General features: G+C 46.3%; 1 protein-coding gene across 1 annotated transcript in view; it reads left to right on the top strand.

Annotated features, from left to right (window-relative positions):
- The window catches only part of CHPF (chondroitin polymerizing factor), a 77,706-nt gene that overhangs the window by 41,861 nt on the left and 15,293 nt on the right, over positions 1-20,552 (top strand). The window contains exon 2 of the mRNA XM_068245944.1: positions 10,741-11,305. Coding sequence (XP_068102045.1) covers positions 10,741-11,305 — 565 coding nt within the window. The remainder of the gene's footprint in view (positions 1-10,740; positions 11,306-20,552) is intronic.

Below are 20,552 nucleotides of genomic sequence, written 5' to 3'. Positions count from 1 at the left end.
GAGAACGATCGTTACAAGGGCCAATGCACCTGCGTTGGATTCTGCCCAGCTTCCGTACTTCCTGTGTAGCGCGACCCGTAAAGATTGTTACATTACAAATTTCAAATAAACTTTGTTTTCAAGTTAACTATGATATATTTTTATCGTAACTCCATTTTAGTGTTTTTTTTTTTTTTTTTTTTTTTTTAATTTTATATAAATCTGTACGCAGCATTTCCCTCTGATCGCTCTTTTCTGTGCGAACGATCGTTAAAATGTGTATGACGATCGCTGCATCCCATCGTTGCATTCCAATCGTTCCAATATTGTTAGTCTGGTAACTATCGTTCCTTGCAAACTATTGTTATCGCAAGTGTGTACGTACCATTACTCTTTAGGGACAGTCGCACAGCCACAGGTCACAAGTAGGTCTGCCTACTTACTAGTGATCAGCCGCTCATCCAGGAGGAAGCAGGGACCAGGAAAACACACAGGTGAAGAGCCTGGAAAGCTGACAGCCTGCAGTACCGATACAGGACATCAGGTGTCATCTCGCAGTGGTGATGTGATGACTTGACGTCTGACGCAGGCAGCCTAAGAGTAGTCAAGGAAGGTGATCACGCTGGTAATCTCCATTTGGCTGCACCGCACGTCACCTGATCCTTCTGCCTGAACCCCCCTTCTACTTGAGTCTGTGCCCAGCCCAAGAAACTGCACTGATGCGTGCACAGGGAGCCGCGCGTGTTCAGAAGCACTTGGACACAAGTTCTTCCGAAGCCTACCGCGGGCTCACAGACCTGTATTTGACCAATCGGTCATGTACACACAACGGTGGTGACGGCGCTGAAACGAGGGGTACAAGAAAAGCCTGGGAAGGAACCAGAGCCTTCCCACTTCATAAGGAAGTATCTAACTTTCTTCCCCTCCCTGGCTTTACACTCTCACTTTAAAGCACAAGCTGTAACTGGTGTCCTGCAGTAACCTTTTGTTTTAATAAGGCAGCACTTGCTGTACTTGCTGAACTATTGATTTCCTGACCTAGGAGTGGGTGAAGCAGGCAGCTCCTGATGACTGCTTCAGTGCAACGGTGCTAATTACACCCGGCTTACAGTGGCAGCAGCGCGATGTGGCTGACAGCTGTGCTGAGGGTTCAACACACACACACACACACACACACACACACACACACACACACACACACACACACACACACACACACACACACACACACCTCTTGTGCTGAGGGCACACACACACCTCTTGTGCTGAGGGCACACACACACACACACACACACACACACCTCTTGTGCTGAGGGCACACACACACCTACACCTACACACACACCTACACACACCTACACCTACACACACACCTACACACACACACACACCTACACCTACACACACACCTACACCTACACACCTACACCTACACCTACACACACCTACACCTACACCTACACACACACACACACCTACACACACACACACACCTACACACACACACACACACACCTCTTGTGCTGAGGGCACACACCTACACACACACACCTACCTACACACACACACACCTACACACACACACACCTACACCTACACACACCTACACACACACACACACACCTACACACACCTACACACACACACACACACCTACACACACACACACCTACACACACCTACACACACCTACACACCTACACACACACCTACACACACACACACACCTACACACACACACCTACACACACCTACCTACACACACCTACACACACACCTACACCTACACACACACCTACACACACACACCTACACCTACACACACACCTACACACCTACACACCTACACACCTACACCTACACACACCTACACACCTACACACACACACCTACACACCTACACACCTACACACACACACACACCTACACACACCTACACACACCTACACACACCTACACACACACCTACACACACCTACACACACCTACACACACCTACACACACACACACACACCTACACACACACCTACACACACACCTACACACACACCTACACACACACCTACACACACACCTACACACACACCTACACACACACCTACACACACACCTACACACACACCTACACACACACCTACACACACACACCTACACACACACACCTACACACACACCTACACACACACACCTACACACACACCTACACACACACCTACACACACACCTACACACACACCTACACACACACCTACACACACACCTACACACACACCTACACACACACCTACACACACACCTACACACACACCTACACACACACCTACACACACACCTACACACACACCTACACACACACCTACACACACACCTACACACACACCTACACACACACCTACACACACACACCTACACACACACACCTCTTGTGCTGAGGGCACACACACACACACACACACACACACACCTCTTGTGCTGAGGGCACACACACACACACACACACACCTCTTGTGCTGAGGGCACACACACACACACACACACACACACACACACACACACACCTCTTGTGCTGAGGGCACACACACACACACACACACACACACACACACACACACACACCTCTTGTGCTGAGCACACACACACACACACACACACACACCTCTTGTGCTGAGCACACACACACACACACACACACACACCTCTTGTGCTGAGCACACACACACACACACACACACACACCTCTTGTGCTGAGGACACACACACACACACACACACACACACACACACACACACACACACACACACACACACACACACACACACACCAGCTTGTGCTGAGGGTTCAACAGGTAGACACACACTGAGCTGTAGGAATGCTGCAGAACTAGATCTTCTACTTCTAGAGACGCTGCCTTTCCTCCTGCATATCACACTAAGCTTGTGTATTGTACCTGAAAGTATTTGCCCTCTTGTCCCCCCCCTCCACCCAGAGTAAGGTAAATACAGTGCTTTTTGTAAAAAAAAAAATGTTTTTACTTCTGCTCATTGTTCTAAAGGGGCGTGGCTTTGATACAGAACCATCTCTTCGAAGGGTGATTTGTCTCTTGGCTATGTGGACTGGTCTGGGGGAGGGAAGAGCTATCAGCTAAGACCATTTCTATCTAAAGTGTGTACAGTGGCTTTTTAAGTACACCTGAGAGGGATATAGAGGCTGTCCTATGTATTAGCTTTGAAACCATACCAGTTGCCTGGCTGTCCTGCTGATCTGTGTGGCTGCAGTAGTGTCTGAATCTCACACCTGAACCAGGCATGTAGCAAATGCAGTCAGACTTCAGTCAGAAACCTCTGATCTGCATGCTTGTTCAGGGTCTATGGCGAAAAGTGTTGGGCTACGTTAACCGTGGGAGTTGTGTTCCAGGGACCAATCGGTCACGTACACACAACGGTGGTGACGGCGCTGAAACGAGGGGTACAAGAGAAGCCTGGGAAGGCTCTATAGGACCCAGAGCCTTCCCACTTCATAAGGAAGTATCTAACTTTCTTCCCCTCCCTGGCGTTACACTCTCACTTTAAAGAGAACCTGTACTGAGTAAAATTATTTAAAATAAACACATGAGGTAACTTTAAATAAATATTACAGAATTACCTTGCCATCAGTTCCTCTCAGAAGCTCACCATTTTCTTTTGACAATGATCCCTTCCAGTTCTGACAACATTTTGTCAGAACTGAAATATACCAGTTGCTGTCAGTTATATATCAGTTGCTGTCAGTTACAGCTGAGAGGAGAAATGATGTGTCCATGTTTCCCTATGGCTCAAGTGGGAGATGTTACAGTTTAACTGTGTGCTGACCAGGAAGCTGTTATGGGGTAATGGCTATTTTCAAAATGGAGGACGGAGAATTCCATTGATCACAGTGGACAAACAGGACGCAGGCGAGGAAAAATAGATTGAACAGTAGACTACACAGGAGGTAAGTATGACTTGTGTAGGTTTATTTTGACTTTTAATTTTCAGTTCAGGTTTTCTTTAAAGAGACTCCGTAACAAAAATTGCATCCTGTTTTTTATCATCCTACAAGTTCCAAAAGCTATTCTAATGTGTTCTGGCTTACTGCAGCACTTTGTACTATCACAGTCTCTGTAATAAATCAATGTATCTTTCCCTTGTCAGACCTGTCGGCCTGTGTCTGGAAGGCTGCCAAGTTCTTCAGTGTTGTGGTTCTGCTATGAACTCCCCCCTCAGGGGGGAAAGAAACACACAAATGATCTCTTGAGATTCAAAAGGAAGGGTGTATACAGCCTGATTGTGTATGAATGTATTTTCTATGTGTGGACATGCTGTACATCAACCTACTTCCTGTTTTGGTGGCCATTTTGTTTGTTTATAAACAAACTTTTCAAAACAGTTTTTAACCACTTTTAATGCGGCGGGGAGCGGTGAAATTGTGACAGAGGGTAATAGGAGATGTCCCCTAACACACTGGTATGTTTACTTTTGTGCAATTTTATCAATACAGATTCTCTTTAAAGCACAAGCTGTAACTGGTGTCCTGCAGTAACCTTTTGTTTTAATAAGACAGCACTTGCTGTAATTCAATCAGATTTCTTGAACGGATTCAATTATCAAGAATTGTATGGTGTGTGATGGATTGTGAATTACTTTATGTACAGTACCAATCAAAAAAATTTTTTTTTTCTTTTAATTCTTTTATTCATGATTGGGGAAAAGTGTGTGTGTGTGTGTGTGTGTGTGTGTGTGTGTGTGTGTGTGTGTGTGTGTGTGTGTTACATTGGTTCACATTACACGCGTTGCCGTCGTATTTCGGCAACGTGTGTAGGAGGCAGACACGCATGAACATCCTACTGCACTGTCTGATGCTCACACTGCATTTGGTGCGCGAACGCATGCTGCAGGGTTTTTGGTTTGGTTTTGTTTTTGTTAGTAAAGCGTGCGGCTGGCCCATTCACTACAGTGAATGGGATCAGCCACGCAACGCATACAAACGTGGATTGCATGAGCTCATACGTGTTGCGTTCCGCTCGCATGGCCATCTCTGTGTGATAATGTGGACAAGGCCGTAGCGCCATGTGCGTACCATAGCAACACTGGCATGATAAAATGGATATCTGTATATATTTATCGCCATCTTCCATAGCGCTGTATTGCCACACTAACACGCACGGCGCTAAGGGATGTTCTAGCATGCACTAGTAATGCTAAAATTGCCATATGCTTCCTGCACTTGACAACTTTACTGAATCAGGCCTCATATCACTCTCACTTCAAGTGTGCTGTAAGGAGCTGCTGCTAAAGGCCGACCATTGCGTTCTACAGTGATGAGCTATGGGTGGGAGGCACCAAACCATGATGGTAAAATTGAGGCAACTGTGTAGCACCAGTTATTTCCACACTGTGCTAAATCACTAGATGACTGACACGGACAGTCCTGGTCCTTGCTTCAACCAAACTACTTCTGGGGTCTATGAAGCTTTACTATCCAGAAACTCTCCTCCTCTTACATTTTTTCCAGATGGAAATGTACTGGTTTTGCTCCGCTCCCACAAAATGCCCACCAAATCCTCTAACTTATGATATACCCCTTTGCTCCGTGACCAACAGGTGTGCTTCAGTGAATTTGTTTCCTGGAAGGACAGCAGGAGTGAGGAAATGGCTTAATCCAGCCTATAGTATAAGCTCTGTGCTGTGAAATAAGCAGCTTTCCCAGTGTCAGCTGTCGCTGGCATACAGGAAGTGAGGGGGGGGGGGGGGGGGGTGTTAAAGGGAATGCAAACTGAGGGGGGTTTTTTTTTGTTTGTTTTTTTTTCCCTTAACCAGATTTTCTAAAATGGTGTGAGAAAATATTTTAAATGGGTTTATTGACTTTCTAACAGGGCTGTGGAGTCTGTACAAAAATCTTCCGACTCCTCAGTTTATGAAACCTCTGACTCCGGGTAGTCAAAATAGCTCCAATTCCTCGACTCCGACTCCTTAGTCTAAATCTTACCAGGGCTGTGGATTTTGTACAAAAATCACCCGACTCAGACTCCTCCGTTTATGAAATCTCCAACTCCACAGCCTCCACTCCTTTTTAAAGGGCTTGACCTTGTGTCCATGTCTGTATTTGTCTGTCTTTCTCTAGTTTAGAATTAATGTTATTATTATTATTATTATTATTATTATTATTATTATTATTATTATTTAGTATTTATATTGTGCCGCCATATTGCGCAGCACTGTACAGAGTATATTGTCTTGTCACTATCTGTCCCCTCAGAGGGGCTCACAATCTAATCCCTACCATAGTCCTATGTCTAAGTATATATTGTGTAGTGTATGTATCCTAGTCTAGGGCCAATTTAGGGGTAAGCCAATTAACTTGTCTGTATGTTTTCGGATGTGGGAGGAAACTGGTGTGTCCGGAAGAAACTCACACAGTCACAGGGTGAGCATACAAACTCCTTGCAGATGTTGACCTGGCTGGCATTCGAACCAGGGACCCAGTGCTGCAAGGCGAGAGCACTAACCACTAAGCCACCATGCTGCACTTTATCTGTAAGGCCCAGTTTACACTTGCGTTGAAGTGGCTAATGAATCCAGTCGATCGGAATAGTTTTCGCTGCATTGCCACTCCGTTTCAGCTCGGTTTCCCCATATCCTCACAGACCCCGACCCCAAAGTGTATTTTTCTATTTAGAAACGGGCCGTTTCTTCACTCAGCGGTCCAGAAAAATTGGTGCGCCATGAAACTTGCAGTCCGTTCAGCAGATTGTGCGGAACAGATCAGTTTTAACAGACTGATGTGAACCGATCCATTGGATCTGTTACGATTCGGTCCCTTCAGATCCAGGAACAGTCAATTGTGTGTGTGTGTGTGTGTGTGTGTGTGTTTTTTTTTTTTTTTTCCCCTAACGTGAAGTGGGCCTAAGGGGTTACAAGTTGTTTCATTTGATACAATAGCAGCTGCCCTCAATGACCGTTGGCCAGACGTTAGGGTGATTATATCGGGGTACAAACCCCATACACTGCTTTGAGCAGGAGGGGCATGTGTCCGGTGGCTGTGTGAGTATGCGCACAACAGGCACATTTGTCGCTCATCGCTTTCCAGCCGCTAGATTCTCTCCCAAGATGGCGTAGATGCATTGACCAATGGTTATCTAGAGTGTATTGAAACCCTTCCAAAAATGGGCATCCCTTAGCGGTAGGTTCGTTTTGAGAAGTTTGTTGGTGGAGTTTACTTGGTGTGATGGGGAAGAGGACACCTGTACAGCAGTCTGTGCCTTCTGATTTGCTGAAGCTGCACCACACCTCTCACAACCTCAGATCAGCAAGTTCTATAAACTTGGTCACTCCCAGAGTGCACCTCAAAAAATCTGGAGACAGAGCCTTCTGTCATGCTGCCCCTACTCTTTGGAACTCCCTACCACACCCAGTAAAGACAGCACCATCCCTGGAGCTATTCAAATCCAGACTGAAAAGCCACCTGTTTAGCCTGGCATTTCCAGATTTATAAAACTCTTCCTCTGTACCACGATGGTCGGAGCCATGCTTATGCGCTTTGAGTCCCACGGGAGAAAAGCGCTTTACAAATGTTATTTGTAGTTGTTGTTGTTTAATGTAAACTACTTCTGATGGTGTATTAGCCTAGGTATGCAGAGAAATGCTGCCTGATTTCTTTGGCCTGCGATACTTACAATTCTATATTTAGTGCCAGAGCATTGATTAGAAGTCCACAGCCTCCACCAGAGCTGCAGCAAGGCATTATGGGGTCTGGCGGTGCTGTTATCGCAGCCTCGCGGCCCGCAGCTTGTCTGTTGGCCGGCAGAATGGGCTGCTGGGAAAGATGGCTGGCTGGCACTTGGAAGGGTAACGCTGATTATTCCACAAGTCCATTATTTTGCTGAAATGAACAGTGACCAGGAATCCATGCCAGGCAGCTCAGAGGATTCTGGGAATTGGCGGGTTCTTCATGGATTCACAAGCTGAATGGATGGGGTTGTTAGATTTTCTGCGTTGCAGCTTTTGTGCGGAGTTCACCTGTCACTCATAGCTGGCGAGGTGATGAAATAGTGAAAGTGAGTGGCAGGAATTGGCCGAGCCTTGAACTGCCCCAGGCATGTTATTTTACTCCTTGAGTAAACGTTTGGGGCAGGCCCTGTTCTGGGACTGAGAGCGAGGTGCATGCTGGCCTTTGTTCCTTGTGCCGATATTGAATAGGGCTTTAGGATTTGGTTGTAAAGTTGAACTAAAGGCTTTCTCTACAGTTCAGCTGAATACCTTGCTAAGGATTAATGGCAATACCTTTTTTTTTTTCAGCCTGTTATACATCAGCTTATAAATCGGGTTTATGTAAAACCATTATTGCACAGCGGTCCAGACAGATAATGGTAGTGTCCAGTGGATTTGATCAGGCGGGGAAAATGACTCTCCAAAAACTGTAAAAATAAGGAAGCGCCCTTTGTGTTTAAAAGCAGAAGGATCCTCGCCTCTCAATGCAGAGAGCGGCTGACTTTATTAGCTGGCTGACAATGCCAATATTGACGGTGGTTCATCCACTACCACGCTCGTATGCCTAACTGTTGATCTGTCCTCGATCGTCATCTGTGGGGAAGCACCATCCAGGGGTCCAGTATAGAAGCTGTTGAAACTGTCTAGATGAGTCCTCATCCGGATAGGGATATTGGTAAATCACCGGCTGTTTGCACCAATCGGCAAGTAACAAATATTTGTTGGCCAAAAATAAATGTGCATGCAGTGGCCTGACGCGTTTCACAAGGATCCCCCTCGCTTCATCAGAGGCAGTTTGGCAATGCTTCATACGCCTCTGAGGAAGCGAGAATGATCCTTCTGAAACGTGGCCGGCCACTGCATGCATTTTATTTTTGTCCAATAAATGTTGTTACTTACGGTACCTATTGGCACCAACAGTCAAGGATTTTTTTTCATTTAGTTTCCTGGCTGTATGGAAAACAAATTACCGTTCTTAAAACAGAATTTGGGATTAATTTAGGTTTGGAGTGAGCTCCGAAATGTCGCCCACAATACATCTCTGCTGAAATATGCAAATCAACCATTGTCGTCCTTAGAAGCTAAACACACCTCCAGAACCGCTGGAATGCAATGATGTGTCAGCTTATTTGTACAGAGCCATAATAATCCAGCATGCATATACAGACTGTTTCGGATTGGTTGATCCTCATCAGTGCATGGCATGGATTAATTTGGCTCTATGGAGTAGGACTTGGAACACCGAGAAGTACAGACTAACCAGCAAGCTCTTGGTGAACTCATTGGAATGTGTGAGGGGCTACAATGGTCCTAAAAGCCCCTTTACTAAAATGCTATGGAAAACAGAAGTTAGCTGTATGGAGATACTCTAGGGATGAATACGGTAACTGCATACAGTACTTGTTTGTAGTCTTGCCCTAAGTGAACTCCTTCAGTGACTAAGGGGTTTGATTTACAATTTCTAATCTGTGGATGGAATAACTCCTGCAGTAAGATGGAACGTTTTCTGGGTTGTCTGTACCCCACAAAGTTCTTTTCAGTGATTTGTATTTATTTATTTTTTATGCAGAAATACTTTTTAAGAAATTTAAAGTCATTGGGAAACTACCCACAAGAAAAAAAAATAATCAATCGGATACTTATGGAGAGGGAAGGCTCTGGGTGCTATAGAGCCTTCCCGGTCCTCTCATTGCAGCGCTATGCATTTGTATCCCGAGAGAGGATGTTCACGCAGGCGCAGTACGGAGCCGCCCATCTTCGGGAGCACTTAGACTTCCGAAGCAGGAGGGCTCAATAGGACCCACATCCTCACCTCACCTTAGGTAAGTATCTGGCTCCCCCTCCCCCCCCCCCCCCATCTTAAAGTAAACCAGTTATCTGGTAACCACCTTCCCTTACTTTTACAAATGTGCCACTAGGATATTTTGGTGTACAAATTTGCCCACTGTGTCCTACTGCATGCCCACTTAAAGTGGATCCAAAATGAAAAACTAACTATGACTAGTAACTTGTCTATATATCTTATCTAAAGTTTAGACAGCATATCTAGCTGCAAACAGCTTCAACAGTATATGATTATTTCTTCCTGTGATAAGAGAGCAGCCATGTTTTGTTTGTCACATTACACATGGGCAAGCTGCAACTGCATCTCCAGCCCTCAGCTCACTCCCCTCTCCTGCTCCCTCCTCCCCTCTGCGTCTGAAACCTCTGGCTAGTAACCGCCTCCTGCCCAGACTGAGCTCCCATAAGCCCTTGCTACTAAGGCTGAGAGTGCCAAGGCTCTCTGGAGAAGCTGTGGGCGAGGCTTGTTTAGTTTATAGGGAATTAGAGTATTAAAACAAAAAAGTATTTGGCTTGAGGAATGCCCTATAAACTATATGTAAGGAACACAATTATGCAATGAGTAAAGTTTATCTTGGACACTTTAAACAAGGGTGGGGGAGTTGCTGGGGAGTTAGACCAGTAGGTGGAGCCTCTTCTAATCAAGGAGGGGCTTCCACCGTCGCAGCAATAGACTGCCGTTGCCTAGCTCCCGCCATCAGAAACCCAACTTCCTGTCTGTTTCTTATCTTATTTGGGTAGGCAGCAGAACTTTACAGCTTTGTCTCTAGCCAGCTGGTCAAATGCACCCCTATTTGAATGAGTCTTGAGATGGGCATCACAACTTCAAGGACAATAGTGTTATATTGCAATGCTTAACAAAGGTTGCCTAATGATACCCTTAACTCATACTGTGTCTCCTTCACTCACTGCAGGTCTCGGTACATAAGCACAGAACTGGGCATCAGAGAACGCCTCTTTGTTGGGGTCCTGACCTCCAAGACCACCCTGAATACCCTGGCGGTGGCTGTGAACCGGACACTCGGCCACCGCCTGGAGAAGCTGGTGTACTTCACGGGGATGCGCGGCCGGAAGCTCCCGCACGGCATGACGGTGGTGACTCACGGAGATGACCGGCCCATCTGGAACATGTACCAGACCATGAAGCATCTGCTGGATCATTACATCCAAGAGTACGATTGGTTCTACCTGGTGCAGGACGACACGTACACCGAGGCACACCGGATCTCCCGCCTTGCCGCTCACCTCAGCATCGACGCCGATCTCTACCTGGGCCGGCCAGAGGAGTTCATCGGAGGCGACACCGAGGGGCGATACTGCTACGGTGGATTTGGGTACTTGTTATCCCGCAGTCTACTGAAGAAGCTGCAGCCCCACCTGGAGAGCTGTCGAAACGACATCCTGAGCGCCAGACCCGACGAGTGGCTGGGACGATGCATCATCGATTACACCCATGTCAACTGTGTTGAGGAACATGAGGTGAGAGATTAACATTATTCCTTGTGCTTTGTTCCACCTTATTCTCATGTTACCAGTTGGTGTGTATTGTTATCATTGCCATGGTGATTTCCTACTAGAAACACCCTAACCTGATTTTATGCACCGGCATTGATCTCACCTGGCACCCAAAATGATAAGATTTTAAAATCCGACTAAGGCCTAGTGCACACCGAGCGGTTTTGCTAGTGTTTTCAAAAACTCTTCCGCTTCAGAAAACGCTTTGGCTAATGTATTTCTATGGGATGGTGCACACCAGCGGTTTGAGATTCTCCAAAAAACACTAGGCATGTTTAGAGAACCTCTGTAAACATGCCTAGAATCACTCTGAAAATCTGCTTCAAAAACCTCCTAGCTTTTTGCAGATCTGCTAGAGGTTTTTGGTATGCACTGGGCCTAAATGGGAAGACCCGTGTTGGCAAACCCCCAAAATGAGCAGCAAGCTGATTATGGACCTAACAAACTTTGTGGCACTTAAAGCAGAACTTAACCTTCTGCTGCCTGCGTCACGCCAGTAGGCGTGGCCGCGGCGGCAGCCCCAGGACCGCCTAACGCCAATTGGCGTAAAGTCCTGGGGCCCTGTTTAGCATGAGATCGCGCGCATGGTGCGCCCCGCCTTCGGTCTCCGAGCGGCTATTGCCGCTCGGGAGACTGTTAGCCGGCGATTACGCCATCTATTTACTTGGTGCAGCGCTGCACTGAGGACAGCCGTGTGACACGGCTGTCCCCATGGGGGACAAGAGAGCGATCAGCTCTCATAGGCAGAAGCCTATGACAGCCGATCGCCATAATTGGCCGGCTGTGGAGAGGGAGGGAATAAATTTAAAGAAACAGGGGATTTTAGAAAAAAAAAAAAAACAATAATATTTATTTAAAAAAAAAAATAAACATGGGGGGAGCGATCAGACCCCACCAACAGAGAGCTCTGTTGGTGGGGAGAAAAGGGGGGGGATCACTTGTGTGCTGAGTTGTGCGGCCCTGCAGCTTGGCCTTAAAGCTGCAGTGGCCAATTTAGCTAAAAATGGCCTGGTCACTAGGGGTTTAGCCCTGCAGTCCTCAAGTGGTTAAAGGAATACTATCGATTTCACATATTTTTTTCAATTGACACAGGAATTGTTTGGGAAGTGCTGCTAAGTACTGGTGTATACATTTTAGTAGCAACTTCTTTGTTTACTGTTAGCAAAATACATTCAAAGTTTACTGATGCCAAAACTGATGGCTGACTGAGCCATGAGGAGAGGGGAAATTCCCCTCACACTTGATCAGTTAACTCTGTGTAGCTCTGTGTGTGACAGAGAGAAAGCTGCAGCTCCTGTGTCCCGTGTTTCTAACTGACGTGTCTGAAGAGAGCAGAGGAAATGAACTGTTGTTTGCTTTCTGTAGTCTGATATGTAACTCTGGCTGTACATTGAAGCCAACACCCCTTCTGCAATTGATTTGTCCCAATATAGCTAAATCCTACCCTCAATAAATTACAGTTTTTGCCTCTGATATTTAACATGAAAAGTAGGAAAATGTTTACACAGCTACTTAGACATTATTTGCACACTGTCATTTTAGAACACTTGGGGATCGATAGTATTCCTTTCAAAAAAAAAAAAATCCACTTGCCTGGGGCTTCTGCCAGCCCCTTGCAGCCTTCCTGTCCCGCGCCGGTGCTCCACCATCTTCCGTTCTCCCGCCACCAGCTACTTTCGGTTTGGTGGACTCAGCAATGGGTGTCTGTGCGCCCGGGCCACATGCATCTTTCTGCGCTATTAGTACAGGACACTAGAAAGATGCACGTGGCTCAGGGAGTGCAGTTGCCGTCGACTTGTACTTGTGGAGGACCGGCGTGGAACAGGAAGAATGCAAGGTGCTGGCAGAAACCCCCAGGTAAGTGAAACACTCATTTATGATCTAATGAATTGTACGTGTACAGCTAACAAATAGCAGTACTATAGCTGCCATATTTCCTTTTTTTTTTTTTTTTTTTGTGGTCCTGAACTCAGAACTTCCTCTCCACCCCAAAAGATGAGCAACAGCATAATAACCTTTAAAGAAATGTGTGTGTGTGTGTGTGTGTGTGTGTGTGTGTGTGTGTGTGTGTGTGTGTGTGTATATGTATATATTATATTTTTTTTCCAGCTAGTAGAAATCCTGCAATAAATCTGCAGTTTGTCTACTTCTTTCTTTCATGAAAGCAGACACCGGGTTAACATCCTGTATTTAGAAATTAGCTGCTCTACAGTGGCAGCAGATTCCTGAGCTGACATGTCATATTACAACTTGTGATTAGTCACAGGTGAGGAGGAGTCTAAACTCTAAATACATACAGGGTGTATTTCTCTAGGTTTTCCTTCAGTCCTGTGCAAGAGTTCAGGTCCACTTTAAACAAAGCCAATGACTTGGCTGTTCTGCTGATCCTCTGCCTCTAATACTTTAAGCCATAGGCCCTGAACAAGCATGCCAATCAGGTGCTCTGACTGAAGTCTGACCACATGCTTGTTTCAGGTGTGTGATTTAGACATTGCTGCAGCCAAAGAGGTCAGCAGGACAACCAGGCAACAAACTGTTTAGCCTTCCTGGCGGTAAGCCCGAGCTGAGCTCCGGCTATGCCGCGCAGGAAGATATCTCAGCCCCTGGTGGGGAGATTTGCGCCATTTAAAGTGCTGTGCGCGCAGCTAGCCCTTTGCTAGCCGCACGCACAGCTTAATCGCCGCCGCTCTGCGGCGATCGCCCGCACGCAGCGGCAGAAGAGGCCCCCCGCCAGAGCCCTGCTCTGCCTGGACCAATGAGTTCCGGGCAGCGCTATGGGCTGGATTAGAGGCGTCTGACGTCAGGACGTCGGCTGATGTCCATGACGTCATTCCGATCGTCGCCATGGACGATCCAAACAGGGGAGCGCGTTATATACGCGGTCCCCTGTTTGCTATTGATACTGGCGACGATCGCACTAGAGGGACACATGCGCCCTCTAGTGGAGTTTCATGTAGCTACCACTCTGGTAGCTTTACATGAAACAAAAAAAAATTTAAAAGATTTTTGCCTATTTGGCAAAAAAAATTAACCGCCAGGGAGGTTAAAAGGAAATAAATATGGCTGCCTCCATATCTCTGTCTCATTTCAGGTGTCCTGTATGAAAACCGATATTAATTACAACCGCCTCCTTCACCTAATGTTCCTGGTTAGGTTAGGCTTCTAGATCCTGCACCCCAAAATACACAAGACTAAACAGATCTTAAAGCTGAGCAAGCCGCCAGGCAGTGTATGTAACGCATTGATGGTGTGCTGTGACATTAATGGGTTAACCCTGACCTGGGTGAGGGGAGAGGTGATTGGACGTCAGGGTGTTCTGCAGAGGGGATGTGTATGTAAAGTATAGGCATGGAGGCAGAAGAAGAGGGAGGCTGTTCAGTCTCTGCCTCTTCTATATAAGGCTGGCTTTGTATAAACCACTGGCAGGACTGCCCTTACCATGCCCGGCTCTGCTGGAACAGCCAGATCTCTGCAGGTCAGCCACGGGAGGCTTAATTTAAAGATCAACAACAATCTTGCCGTTGTCGTCCCCCCCCCCCCCCCCCCCTTTTTTTAAACCTCCTGTTGATGGAAGACGAGGTCGACAGCCCGACTTTCTTGTAGAACGCCATTTAAAAATCTCAACACCAGTTATACTCTATCTAGTTCTAGTATCTCCCGGATTTAATGATTTTAATCTGCCCTAAAAAGTGTCCATACACAATCAAGGTGGTGTTGTTGTTGTTGGGGGGAGTTACAGCTGATCAGATTTCTCTACTTTAGGGCTCATTTCCACTGTTGCGGTGCGGAATCGCCTGGATTCCACCGCGGACGAAATCGCATGCGGATGCGTTTCCGCATGCTGCTTTTCCCGCGATTTCGCATGGCTAAGAAGCAGGCGAATTTAACAATGTCACTGCCTGTGTAAATTTCAATAACATTACATGCAAAATCGCGGGGAAAACCGCATGACAAAGCCGCATGCGATTTCCCTATTCAAAGCATTGCGGGCGATTCGCCCACATTCCAGCCGCACGCGAAATCTGACGGCTCTGCCGTGCAGATTTCCCCCGCACACCAAAACGCACCCACACGACGCACAAGTGGAAACAATCCCATCCACTTGTATTGCCTATGCGAATCCGCATGCGGTGCCTGCATGGGGATTCGCTATAGTGGAAACGAGCCCCTATCAAATTATCAGGAAGATCAAACCAATATACCATAGACTACCGTATACCATTTTTTTCTATATAAGAAAAAAAAAAATTGGTTTGATCAACCACAAGAAATTATTTGAATTACCGTATATACTCGCATATAAGCCGACCCCCCCCCCCCCCCCCCAAACTTTTACCTAAACCAGGGAAAAATGATTGACCCCCATATAAGCCGAGGGTAGGAAATGCTGGATTGGTGCAGGCCGCGTGATCCCCCAGTGTGTCCCAGTATAGCTAGTATAGTGCCCAGTATGGGTAGGTAGTGCCTCAGTATAGCTAGTATAGTGCCCAGTATGGGTAGGTAGTGCCCCAGTATAGCTAGTATAGTGCCCCAGTATAGCTAGTATAGTGCCCCAGTATAGCTAGTATAGTGCCCCAGTATAGCTAGTATAGTGCCCCAGTATAGCTAGTATAGTGCCCCAGTATAGCTAGTATAGTGCCCCAGTATAGCTAGTATAGTGCCCCAGTATAGCTAGTATAGTGCCCCAGTATAGCTAGTATAGTGCCCCAGTATAGCTAGTATAGTGCCCCAGTATAGCTAGTATAGTGCCCCAGTATAGCTAGTATAGTGCCCCAGTATAGTGCCCAGTATAGCCAGTATAGTGCCCAGTATAGCCAGTATAGTGCCCAGTTTAGCCAGTATAGTGCCCAGTATAGCCAGTAAAGTGTCCAGTATAGCAAGTATAGTGCCCAGTATAGCCAGTAAAGTGTCCAGTATAGTAAGTATAGTGCCCAGTTTAGTGATCCCCGTCCGCTCGCTCCCTCCCTCCCTCCGCGGCCGCCGCTGCTATTACCTCTTCAGCCGGCGGCCGCTTCCTCTACTGCGGGTGCCCCTCTCGCTCTGCTCTGCTCGCCGTGTATCACAGCAGCGCGCCCGGCGCTGCTGCTGTGACGAGGCAGGAGAGAGCGGTTCCCCTGGTAACGGCGACGCTGTTACCAGGGGAACCGCTCTCTCCTGCCTCGTCGCAGCAGCGCCGGGCGCGCTGCTGTGATGCACGGCGAGCAGAGCGAGAGGGGCACCCGCAGTAGAGGAAGCGGCCGCCGGCTGAAGAGGTAATAGCGGCGGCCGCGGAGGGAGCGAGCGGGCGGGGGGCGCCGCGGACCACCACCACCACAATAGAGACTCGCATACAAGCCGACCCCCCCCCCCCAACTTTTGACCCCCTTGTTGGGGGTCAAAAATTCGGCTTGTATGCGAGTATATACGGTATTTACAATTTCCTATACAAGCAATCATTCTTATAGAAACAAAAAAACTTGGCACAGAGCCAAAACTTTGCATTTAAACGCTTCAGATTTGCCCACCGCAAAGGAATATGGGGTATACCTAAAACTCCTTTAGATGCCCACAACGTATGGATGCGGGCACATAAATGCCTAGAAATATCTGTGGCATGCTAAGGGTTAAATGCACTCAGTGGGTTTTGATTAGTAATTCAGGTTTTTGTTGTGAGTTTGTCTTGGAAAAGGCTTATTTCTTGTATGTGGACAGTTTCTCCTTGTGAAAATAGTCCGCTCTGTTTCCATTTTGTTTCTCAGTGAAGAACCTTTCCAAAATGCCTAAAGTGGACCTGAACTCTTGCACAGGACAGAAGGAAAACAGAGAGAAATGCACCCTGGATGTATTTAGAGAGTTTAGCCTGTCTCACCCCTCATCTGTGACTACTTACTAGTTGTAATTTGAGCTCCCGTGTCAAACGACTGCCTATGGCATAAGCAGATAAGCCCATTTGAAAGCACAAGGCTGTAAACAATATGTCTGCTTCCATGAATCAGGAAGTAGAAACTGTGCAGATTTATTTTAGGATTTGTATCAGCTGTAACAAAGAAATGATTTTTGTTTAAAGCTTGTTATGCTGTTGTGTATCTTTTAGAGCAGAGAGGAGGTCTGAGTTCAGGTCCGCTTTAAAGGACAACTGAAGATAGAGGGATATGGAGGCTGACATTAATATCCTGTTAGGCTGCTTTCACAGTGGGACGTTAGAGCAGCCAGTAACGCAGCCCAACTCACTGCAATGAAATATAAATGTGCTGTTCAGTGCCCACGTTGCGTTTGAGTAGAACGCTGCACGTTAAATGAAAGTGCAGCGTTTTGTGCGTTCTCATATTTGGCTGCGTTAGACTGTTTGCACATGCTCCGTAATGTGGTTTTTTTTTTTTTTAATGTGCAGCATGCGCCGTTTTCGTTCGAACCGTATGCGTCAAAAAGTACGCGTCGAGACTCCTAACGCAGTGCAATGTAACGTCCAACTTCAAAGCTAACATGCGTTGCGTTAGGGGCACGTTATGCGACCTCAACGTCGCATCCAACGCAACGTATTAGTGTGAAAGAGCCCTTAAGCAATACCAGTTGCCTGGCGGTCCTGCTGATCCTCTGCCTTTAATACTATTAGCCACAGACCCTGAACAAGCATGCAGCAGATCAGGTGTTTCTGACATTATTGTCAGATCTGACAAGACTAGCTGCATGCTTGTTTCTGGTGTTATTCAGACCCCGCTGCAGGCAAATGGATCAGCAGGACTGCCAGGCAACTGGTATTGTTTAAGGAAAGAAATATGGCAGCCTCTATATCCCTTTGACTTCAGTTTAATATCTAAAAGGTTTAAATGGTGCATCACAAATGTCATTGATTTGGTGCCACCTTTAGTGACATGTTTTGTATTAAGGGGAACCCTCATGACTCCTGTCATTCAGCAGGTGTAACCATTGTATTTCCATGCTTGTTTTATGCAAATTTATTGGGACTGGGCCAATCAAATGCAGCAGCTGTGCTGATAATGATTGGTCGAATTCAAAGCAGCATAAATATGCATAAAACAAGCAAAACTGGCATTACCTCCTCAACCTTTTTCATTGGCCATCCCTTGTAATTAAAATATATAATTTTTTAGAAGTTCGAAATTCTCCAGCCAGGTGGACAAGTCACTGGAAATGGTGTGTGTGTGTGTGCCTGTGTGTGTGTGTGCCTGTGTGTGTGTGTGTGTGTGTGTGTGTGTGTGTGTGTGTGTGTGTGCCTGTGTGTGTGTGTGTGTGTGTGTGCCTGTGTGTGTGTGCCTGTGTGCCTGTGTGTGTGTGTGTGTGTGTGTGTGTGTGTGTGTGTGTGTGTGCCTGTGTGTGCGCCTCTGCATGTGTGCCTGTGTGCGCGCTCTGTTCCCCACAAGACATGACAGCTAAGTATATTGCTGTCCTCTCACTTGGCTCGCTCTGGGATGATGCCCTTGCCATATATAGTTCTGGCAGGTCTGTGTGTATGTCCAGTAGCTGGTGAATGGGCTGCATTGTCTCCCTGTCTATAGGAATGTGCGTCTGCTGGATGAAGGATCAGCAGCCGTGCTGGAGCTGCCAGCCTGGCTATACATTTCTAATGCGCGGACCGCTCGGGGTGGCCACTTGTTTAAAAAGAGCTAGTTTGTGATGGGTCCTCTTTAAAGTGAACCAGAGATGAAGCACCCTCATGTATTTTACCATATATATCAGTGGGAACATTAGAGAAAACACCTACCCTGCTCTGTTTCATTTTCAACTGCTCAGCCTGCTTATCAGCCCTGATAAAATCCCCGACTCAGCATTCAGTCTGGCTTTGTTCAGGAATTTTTTATAGCGGAGTCTGTCTTCTCTGGTGTCTTTTCAAGCCCAAGCCTGCCCTCTTCTGGCTCTGCTCAGCAATCATTATAGCTGAGTCATTATAGCAAAGCCAGACTGAATGCTCAGTCAGGGATTTTATCAGGGCTGAAGAGAAGAAAGCTGAACAGTTAAAAATGAAACCGACAACAGAATAGGTGTTTTCTCTAATGTCCCCACTGATATATATGGTAAAATACATGAGGGTGCTCCATCTCTGGTTCACTTTAAAGGAATACCAAGGTGAAAACAAAATGAGAAACCATTTTATCCTCTTAAAAATGGCATTTTATATATTCCCCCAGTTTTATATTTATAATTGTCTCTGCTTAATGACCCATTCATTGAAGCTTGCCAAAGCTAAAATCTATGAACTATTGACCCTTTTCATCTTTCCTCTGCTCTCAGAAGCCATTTTATTACTAATAATATGAATGTATATAGCGCCAACATCTTCCACAGTGCTTTAGAGTGTATATGTGTATGTATAAAATAAATATATATGGTCTTGTCACTAAAGGTGGCCATACACTTATAGATTTACAGCAGATTTAACCATCCGATTTTTGTCAGATGCCTGTCCTGTCAAATCTGACTAATCTACCTGATGTGAGCAGATTCTGAAATCTATTGGAAATCTATCTACATGCATTATTAGATCCAGTTCAACTCTATGGGCCATAGATCTGCTGCTGGCAGCAGAACAACCTAGATTTTCTATCCTGTCAGATCAAATCCAACGACATCGATTGCAATTCGATCGATTGGCTAATTTGAATTTATCGATCGGTGGCAGAAATTGGCCAGTGTATGGGCTCCTTAACTCTTCCTCAGAGGTGCTTACAATCTAATCGCTATCTTAGTTATATGCCTATTCTAGTCTAGGGCTAATTTTATGGGGTAACTTATCTGTTTGTGTCTGTATCTGCCTGTATCTTTTTAGGGAGAACATACAAAATCCATGCAGATAGTGTCCTGGCTGGGATTAAACCCGGGGACCCAGCGCTGCAAGGCGAGAGTGATAACCACTAGGCCACCATGCTGCCCTGTTTATGGCTGTAATTCTTTATGCGTGAGGGTTACGCTTTTGTCCTATAGTCACTTACTGGACAGAAACTGCCACTTGCATGTTTAACCCTTTCAGACAAAGAAAACAAAAAGGAACACCGCCTAGTTATTAGTGTGCTAGGCACTGTACATACACATGTTTATCCCCATCATGTCACCCGTCACCTCATTTGTCATTTTAAGCACCTCACACATAAAAATCAAACCCAAACTCAGGAAAACTCTAGTTCTGGATAGTGTGGAGTGGAAGTAAGACGACATCTGAGCTATTATTGCTGTCTATGTCCACTCCTGGGAGAATTTCCTGTGAGTTTTTGATAGT

This window comes from Hyperolius riggenbachi, chromosome 7 (assembly GCF_040937935.1).
Source record: "Hyperolius riggenbachi isolate aHypRig1 chromosome 7, aHypRig1.pri, whole genome shotgun sequence".
Classification (NCBI taxonomy): domain Eukaryota; kingdom Metazoa; phylum Chordata; class Amphibia; order Anura; family Hyperoliidae; genus Hyperolius; species Hyperolius riggenbachi.
This window is presented reverse-complemented; position numbering and strand designations above follow the sequence as displayed.